The following is a 9,225-nucleotide window of genomic DNA, read 5'->3' as shown; positions in this document are numbered from 1 at the left end:
TTTAGAGAGAAGGAGGAGCTTCTCTCAAAAGGTCCCGAAAACCTCTTTGTTCCACTCCTTTAGTGCTCTTTTAACTCTGGAATGTTTAATTTGGATGTTTAGAAGGCCGCCCGCCCCAGTGGGCTCTTCCCTTGCATTCTTAACTACAGCCAAAAATCCCTCATGTCGGATCCACGTGTTCTGGAACCTGAATGCCTTCCCCCCGATGGCAATGTTCGACATTTTGCATCGTGCTAGGACTGGTCTGTGGTCCGAGGTGATTCGTGGGAGGTTCGTTACTCGGGTGGCCTCGAAGACCCTAGTCCAAGCCTCATTAACAAGCACTCTATCCTGCCGTTCAAATAGACCGTTTTTGGCCCAAGTAAATTCCGCCCCATCGAACCCTGGGTCCACGAGTCGGCAATCCTCAATTGCCTCCGCAAAATCGACCATCTCGGCCTGCCGGTTAGTGTCGCTCCCAGTTCTGTCCCGGTGGGATAGAAAGGTGTTGAAGTCACCACCTATAATCCATGGTATTCCCTCGAGGGTTCCAGCGATCTCTCTCATCCTATCCCACAAAAGGTATCTCTCAGATCTTGTGCATTTGGCGTACACGGCCGAGATAGCTAGAGGGCTAGCAATGCGATGTGACTTGAGCCTCCCGTGAAAGATTTGTTCGGAGTCCCAATCAATATCAAAAGTAGAGCTTTATTCCGCAAACAACCAAATCTTGCCGCTTGTGTTCGAGCCGATGAAGGGCAGCCCCACGGCCTTGGAGAACCGGACCGGATCAGGGGTTGTAAGCGGTTCCATTATTGCAAGAAATAACACATTATGACATTTAATCAATCTTTTCAATAAGTGTTGGGTTGACGCATTTGCGATCCCCCTCACGTTGCAAAACATGATATTGTAAGATATCATTAAGAGATGGGGTTCTTACCCGAAGGGGATGAAGGCCTGCCTGACATTGGATGATTTGTTGCTCTTAGTTCTTTGCGTGATCCTCGGCATCGCTTAGGTGAAGATTGCCTCCCCCCGTCTCGCACCCCACTTGCGCGTCCATGACCGAGCCTTCCGCAATCCCACAATTGTCAACATCAAATTCTCCACTCTCCATGAGGGAGTAGTGTTGGTTAGTGCTCATATGGTTTTTCATCGCGAAGAATCCACGTCCCCTCGTCATGGAACGTCGCGCGCCCCCGTTCGAGTTCCCGCGTGTAGACGGGTAAGCCACACGTTTCTCATTGGGGCCTCCCCTCCCCGCCTCCGAATGTTCATGCATTAGCGTCGGTGTCTGAAAGTTCAAATATGGTGGTTCCCTTTGGTTCCCATCCCCGAGCGTTACCCGCATATCGTATGTTCCGCTATGCATTTCACTCCCCTCGTGAGGTTCCCCCATTATGTCCGGTCCCTCCCAAATTGTTTCAACGGCACCTTCTCCAAGTGAGTTGTTGCTTGATCTATCACCCGCCTTTCCTTTTTTCCTTCCTTGGCATTTCCATTCATTTGAGTTAGGGGCACTTGTCGCCATGTCTTGCTTTCCTTTCCCTCCTTGGTCCGCGGGTTGTGGCTGATTTGGTGGGGCGGTGTGGTAGTTCCTCCTCGGTGGCCTTTCCCTCTTCCCCGTTGCATAGCACGCATCACTCGCATGACCAACATGCTTGCATTCTTGGCAATAAGATGGTATCTTGTCCCACCGCACTTGCTGCATCGTTTCTCGACCACATATATCAAGGATTATTTCTCGACCCCCCCCCCCCTTGTTGGGTGCCGATATTCGGACCCCATGGTGCGGCTGTTTGTTTTGGGATGTCCATTGCCGTCGGCTGGGTCGATGCTCTCGAACTCACGCCCTCCCCCTCGGCTTCACAATGGTTGGCCATAGCCATGCTTAGGTTCACCTCGGCCAAGGGAGGGTTTTTTTTTTTTTTTTTCTTCAAACACACCCCAAAGGGCGGAGGGTTGAGGCGGACCCACACCTGTGCATTACTAAACCCATTGATTACAAACAAACATACACCGAGTCGCCCAAAAGTGACGACTCGCCAAGGCATGACAAATTAGAGTACAACGCGGGCCTCCCTAACAACTAGAGGTGGTCATCTATATACTCTCAAAATCAAATTACCATTTGATACAACCTTTGTATCCCCAACACTTCAATCCATCACCTAGCTAAGGCCCGCAATAGGGATACCTCCGCTAGGCACATGCTCTCCTGGATCAAGGTCCTCGATGTGGCCCTCGATCACCCGGTTGGGGCGCCCACATGCTACACTCATGGAGCTAAAGCTCGCGTCATTCGCACCCGATGAGACACTCCCAAATGTCACCGTAACAACATTCTCCTTCAAATGCCAATCATCCACGTGTGGAGCCTTGGTGTGCATATCGCCCTCATGCACTTTTCCTTTCCTCCTCCTCGACACCAATTGGAAGCCATCCTCATCCACATTTGGGTGACTCCTACTAGCCACTCTTGACTTCGACGATCCCGCACCCAATGTACCCTCGATGTGCTCCGCGTGGTTGTTACAATCTTTGGACTTCTCCAACTGTCCAATGGACGATGGAGTGCCATTTGCCTTTGGGCGCCACTCACGGTGGATGATCTTGGCGGCATGGCTTGAAAGGTTCTCCTTGTATGATGCTCGGCAACCCTTGTCTCTACCCCGAGACTTCCTTCCCGCTGCATGGCAATCCTCTTTCTCATGCCCAACATGTTTACAATTATCACAAAACAATGGAATACGGTCCCATGCCACTTGTACCTCGAGTCTTTGCCTCGGATATTAAGGATGATCTCATCCGTCGGGGGAGTAGAGATGTCAATCTCTACGCAAATCCTTGCGAAGGAGAGTCGGCTTTGATGAATTGTGGCATGATCGGCTTGTAGTGGCTTGCCAAGGAGCTTACCGATTGCCAAGAGGGCCGATTCCTCATAGAGATGAGCCGGTATACCAATTATGTTGCACCACTCGGTAACAATTGGCGACTCAAAGAACGTGTCAAAATCCGGCGCCCACTTGAACACCCTCATCGGATGGCAATCAACATACCAATTCGGACTCCCATTAGGGCCATTTAGCACCTTAGCATAATCGGTCACCTCTTGAAATTGGAGTAAAATATGCTTAGCATTCAAGTATTTCCATGTGAATGCTCCAACTAGCCCCATGCCACTAAGACTTTTTTGAATTTGGGTTGTGGACGGGAGTGAATAGGAGAACTTCCCGACAATAGCTAGCCCTAGCTTCTCCGAGAGAAAATCCGTTTCAAAATCGGAAAAGGAGAGCGATGGCGTACCTTCAAAAGAGCCGGCTGTACCCAAAGGCTTGGTCTTGCCGTCGTCCAAGGGGATTGGCTCGGACTTTCGATTTGGGGCCGATGAACCCTCCACGGCCCCGGTCCCCCCCGCGGTTGGAATGATTCGTTGCCGCCTTCCACACATTCGCCGGCGGTGCCAGCGTTTCCGGCGAAGATTCCGGCGGTGCCAGCTTTTCCGGCGACGGCTCCGGCGGTTGTGCCACGGGGGCACGGTCTTCCATGCGTGCATCAGCCTCAAGGTGGAGGTAAGTAGCACATGGTATTGCTTGTGAGTATAAATTGTCATTTTCCCCATTTGGAGCAACACCTCCTTCCCCATGCAAGTCACATGATTCCAACACATCACATGCCAACCCATCTTCTAGCCTAGGACCCATGTGATGTATTGTACTTGCACCGGTTGGGTGGTGGTCCAGCTCACTCCGGCTCGCCGGCGCCGGCGAAATTCCGGCCACCTCCTCGGAGTTGAGCATTTCCATTGCAATCTTCTTCTTCTTATCTTCCATATTTGATGTCGACTCTTTCGTCGGCTCATCTACCTCCCGGAAACTGGATTTGGCTGGTGGGTCCACTAGGTCGTCGTCTGAGATTCCGGCAGCAAAAAAACCGCTCATGATCGAGAAGGAGTAAGTGGCCCGTAGCTGGTTCGAAGGGGCCCGGTTTCGCCATTTGAGCAAACGTGCTCATCATATACCCACCGGGAGGCTGCTCTCCTTCCGGCGACGCCGTCCCCTCATCATTTTCCCGGTCGAGTAGCTCCTCGGCCATTTCGAAGATCATTTTCTTCTTGATTCGACTAACCCCCGAAATTGTCTCAAGGTCTACGCGTTTCAGATCAAGTCGGCCTCTCTCGGGGAAAGGAGTCCCGGCCCTCTTCGTCTTTGGCCGTGGGATGAAAGGGAGACTCCGTTCCGGCGAGCGGGGTGATTGGAACGTGAGAGATGAAACCGTAGCAGCCTCAACCGCCGGTTCTTCCGCCGGCCTTCACCATAGTCGTGTCTAAAGCTTACATATCACCTCCCTCAAAGGGGAGGGAGGAAGAGGGGCGAATTCTAGAGAGAAGGGAGAGCTTCTCTCACTAGTAATAAGGGAGGGTTAACACTTGTGCCGGCGCTTTGTAGCGGTTTGTTTCCCCACTTCGTCCGAACCCCAAGTTGAGCGTCCCTTGGGTGTGACTTTCCGGCTTCAAAGGTGTATCGTATTTTGAGTGTCCTACCTTTTCCAAGGGGGGGAAAATCCTCATACGATGGGTTGTGTGTCGCCGCACTCGAAGGCATTGCTGGTTCAATTCTCGGCTGGCGAGTATTGTATGGCTCTGGTGCCATGGGTTAGGTTTTCCGGCGGCCCAGCGGTTAGAAGTGGTTGCGCGGCCAAGGCATCCATCATTTCCGCGCCGAGTCCAAACCGGCTAGGTGGATGAGCTCCGCCTCCTTTGGTAGCTTAGGGTTCTCAACTTCGATGGGTTCACGTGAACCTTTGGTGCGGAAAGACACAAAAGCACTTTCGGAAGTTAGTTTTGTCCCTATAGCTGAATTGGGTAACTTGCCTTGCTGCAAAAAGGATGTCATATTTGGTTGTTTTGAGGCTTCAACGGCTCCTTGTGGACCAGCAGCACGTGATGTCCCAGCTTGGCAAAACGCCAATTGACTTTCGAATGGTGGAAGTGTTGGTGTGGCCAATTCGGGCAAGTTGACTATCTCGGCCTCCAAAGCTCCCTGTCCCATTCTAGGACCATCTCTCACCACTCGCACATCATGGAGGCTGGAGTCCCCACCATCGGCAATGACCCCCCCTAACACCGTCGGACTCATGGCCGGCGGCTGAGCCACCCATGGCCGAATCAGCGTCGGCGTGGGCCTTGATGCGCATTCTTTCACTTTCGGCGTTGGGGCATGGAGGGGGCTTGTCCGGCGAGTGGCTATCACTTGCGGGTTGGCCGGAGCTCGCGGGGAAGATGACCGTTTTGCAGTTGAGATTTCCGGCGAAGGTGCCATCTTCGTCACCAAAAGAAAGTTTCTTTCGTAGTTGTTTATCCTCCGGGAGTGGGGAGAGGATGAAGCATTTCCGGCCATCTCCCTTCTAGGGTGATGAACGGTGAAGAACGGTGAAGAACCGTCGGAGGAGGGAGTGGTGCGTGGCATGGGTCGGCTAATGTCGTCGGGTGACGAGGTGGTGGTGGGAGGTTGGCGGCGGAGGTCAAAGGTGGGGCAATAGGGTCGAGTATTTTAGAGAAAAGGAGGAGCTTCTCTCAAAAGGTCCCGAAAACCTCTTTGTTCCACTCCTTTAGTGCTCTTTTAACTCTGGAATGTTTAATTTGGATGGTTAGAAGGCCGCCCGCCCCAGTGGGCTCTTCCCATGCATTCTTAACTACAGCCAAAAATCCCTCATGTCGGATCCACGTGTTCTGGAACCTGAATGCCTTCCCCCCGATGGCAATGTTTGACATTTTGCATCGTGCTAGGACTGGTCTGTGGTCCGAGGTGATTCGTGGGAGGTTCGTTACTCGGGTGGCCTCAAAGACCCTAGTCCAAGCCTCATTAACAAGCACTCTATCCTGCCGTTCAAATAGACCGTTTTTGGCCCAAGTAAATTCTGCCCCATCGAACCCTGGGTCCACGAGTCAGCAATCCTCAATTGCCTCCGCAAAATCGACCATCTCGGCCTGCCGGTTGGTGTCGCTCCCAGTTCTGTCCCGGTGGGATAGAATGGTGTTGAAGTCACCACCTATAATCCATGGTATTCCCTCTAGGGTTCCAGCGATCTCTCTCATCTTATCCCACAAAAGGTATCTCTCAGATCTTGTGCATTTGGCGTACACGGCCGAGATAGCTAGAGGGCTAGCAATGCGATGTGACTTGAGTCTCCCGTGAAAGATTTGTTCGGAGTCCCAATCAATATCAAAAGTAGAGCCTTCTTCCGCAAACAACCAAATCTTGCCGCTTGTGTTCGAGCCGATGAAGGGCAGCCCCACGGCCTTGGAGAACCGGACCGGATCAGGGGTTGTAAGCGGTTCCATTATTGCAAGAAATAACACATTATGACATTTAATCAATCTTTTCAATAAGTGTTGGGTTGACGCATTTGCGATCCCCCTCACGTTGCAAAACATGATATTGTAAGATATCATTAAGAGATGGGGTTCTTACCCGAAGGGGATGAAGGCCTGCTTGACATTGGATGATTTGTTGCTCTTAGTTCTTTGCGTGATCCTCGGCATCGCTTAGGTGAAGATTGCCTCCCCCCATCTCGCACCCCACTTGCGCGTCCATGACCCCCCCCCTTGTTGGGTGCCGATATTCGGACCCCATGGTGCGGCTGTTTGTTTTGGGATGTCCATTGCCGTCGGCTGGGTCGATGCTCTCGAACTCACGCCCTCCCCCTCGGCTTCACAATGGTTGGCCATAGCCATGCTTAGGTTCACCTCGGCCAAGGGAGGGTTAACACTTGTGCCGGCGCTTTGTAGCGGTTGGTTTCCCCACTTCGTCCGAACCCCAAGTTGAGCGTCCCTTGGGTGTGACTTTCCGGCTTCAAAGGTGTATCGTATTTTGAGTGTCCTACCTTTTCCAAGGGGGGGAAAATCCTCATACGATGGGTTGTGTGTCGCCGCACTCGAAGGCATTGCTGGTTCAATTCTCGGCTGGCGAGTATTGTATGGCTCTGGTGCCATGGGTTAGGTTTCCGGCGGCCCAGCGGTTAGAAGTGGTTGCGCGGCCAAGGCATCCATCATTTCCGCCGAGTCCAAACCGGCTAGGTGGATGAGCTCCGCCTCCTTTGGTAGCTTAGGGTTCTCAACTTCGATGGGTTCACGTGAACCTATGGTGCGGAAAGGCACAAAAGCACTTTCGGAAGTTAGTTTTGTCCCTATAGCTGAATTGGGTAACTTGCCTTGCTGCAAAAAGGATGTCATATTTGGTTGTTTTGAGGCTTCAACGGCTCCTTGTGGACCAGCAGCACGTGATGTCCCAGCTTGGCAAAGCGCCAATTGACTTTCGAAGGGTGGAAGTGTTGGTGTGGCCAATTCGGGCAAGTTGACTATCTCAGCCTCCAAAGCTCCCTGTCCCATTCTAGGACCATCTCTCACCACTCGCACATCATGGAGGCTGGAGTCCCCACCATCGGCGATGACCCCCCCTAACACCGTCGGACTCATGGCCGGCGGCTGAGCCACCCATGGCCGAATCAGCGTCGGCGTGGGCCTTGATGCGCATTCTTTCACTTTCGGCGTTGGGGCATGGAGGGGGCTTGTCCGGCGAGTGGCTATCACTTGCGGGTTGGCCGGAGCTCGCGGGGAAGATGACCGTTTTGCAGTTGAGATTTCCGGCGAAGGCGCCATCTTCGTCACCAAAAGAAAGTTTCTTTCGTAGTTGTTTATCCTCCGGGAGTGGGGAGAGGATGAAGCATTTCCGGCCATCTCCCTTCTAGGGTGATGAACGGTGAAGAACGGTGAAGAACCGTCGGAGGAGGGAGTGGTGCGTGGCATGGGTCGGCTAATGTCGTCGGGTGGCGAGGTGGTGGTGGGAGGTTGGCGGCGGAGGTCAAAGGTGGGGCAATAGGGTCGAGTATTTTAGAGAAGGAGGAGCTTCTCTCAAAAGGTCCCGAAAACCTCTTTGTTCCACTCCTTTAGTGCTCTTTTAACTCTGGAATGTTTAATTTGGATGGTTAGAAGGCCGCCCGCCCCAGTGGGCTCTTCCCATGCATTCTTAACTACAGCCAAAAATCCCTCATGTCGGATCCACGTGTTCTGGAACCTGAATGCCTTCCCCCCGATGGCAATGTTTGACATTTTGCATCGTGCTAGGACTGGTCTGTGGTCCGAGGTGATTCGTGGGAGGTTCGTTACTCGGGTGGCCTCAAAGACCCTAGTCCAAGCCTCATTAACAAGTACTCTATCCTGCCGTTCAAATAGACTGTTTTTGGCCCAAGTAAATTCCGCCCCATCGAACCCTGGGTCCACGAGTCGGCAATCCTCAATTGCCTCCGCAAAATCGACCATCTCGGCCTGCCGGTTGGTGTCGCTCCCAGTTCTGTCCCGGTGGGATAGAATGGTGTTGAAGTCACCACCTATAATCCATGGTATTCCCTCTAGGGTTCCAGCGATCTCTCTCATCTTATCCCGCAAAAGGTATCTCTCAGATCTTGTGCATTTGGCGTACACGGCCGAGATAGCTAGAGGGCTAGCAATGCGATGTGACTTGAGTCTCCCGTGAAAGATTTGTTCGGAGTCCCAATCAATATCAAAAGTAGAGCCTTCTTCCGCAAACAACCAAATCTTGCCGCTTGTGTTCGAGCCGATGAAGGGCAGCCCCACGGCCTTGGAGAACCGGACCGGATCAGGGGTTGTAAGCGGTTCCATTATTGCAAGAAATAACACATTATGACATTTAATCAATCTTTTCAATAAGTGTTGGGTTGACGCATTTGCGATCCCCCTCACGTTGCAAAACATGATATTGTAAGATATCATTAAGAGATGGGGTTCTTACCCGAAGGGGATGAAGGCCTGCTTGACATTGGATGATTTGTTGCTCTTAGTTCTTTGCGTGATCCTCGGCATCGCTTAGGTGAAGATTGCCTCCCCCCATCTCGCACCCCACTTGCGCGTCCATGACCGAGCCTTCCGCATTCCCACAATTGTCAACATCAAATTCTCCACTCTCCATGAGGGAGTAGTGTTGGTTAGTGCTCATATGGTTTTTCATCGCGAAGAATCCACTCTCCATTCTCCACTTGCTGCCTCCCTCCCACTCATCATCGACGCGAGTCGAGCTTTTGGTGTCATCTCCATGCCGGACCATCCTCCGGACCCCGAGCCGGACTCCGAGGCTCCCCAGCTCATCACGGACCAGCAAATGATCATCCGGTCGGGGGAGGACTCCCTCCCTAAATCGCCGAGCTTGAAGAGGAAACTCAAAGCCT

General features: G+C 52.5%; 1 protein-coding gene across 1 annotated transcript; it reads right to left on the bottom strand.

Moving 5' to 3' along the window:
- Positions 1 to 7,894: 7,894 nt before the first annotated feature.
- Positions 7,895 to 8,662, bottom strand: LOC121757624. Its single transcript, XM_042153141.1, has one exon. It carries the CDS (start codon positions 8,660 to 8,662, stop codon positions 7,895 to 7,897), a length of 768 nt encoding a protein of 255 aa, XP_042009075.1.
- Between the last annotated feature and the right edge of the window lie 563 nt (positions 8,663 to 9,225).

The sequence above is a fragment of the Salvia splendens genome, chromosome 12 (assembly GCF_004379255.2).
Source record: "Salvia splendens isolate huo1 chromosome 12, SspV2, whole genome shotgun sequence".
NCBI lineage: Eukaryota > Viridiplantae > Streptophyta > Magnoliopsida > Lamiales > Lamiaceae > Salvia > Salvia splendens.
This window is presented reverse-complemented; position numbering and strand designations above follow the sequence as displayed.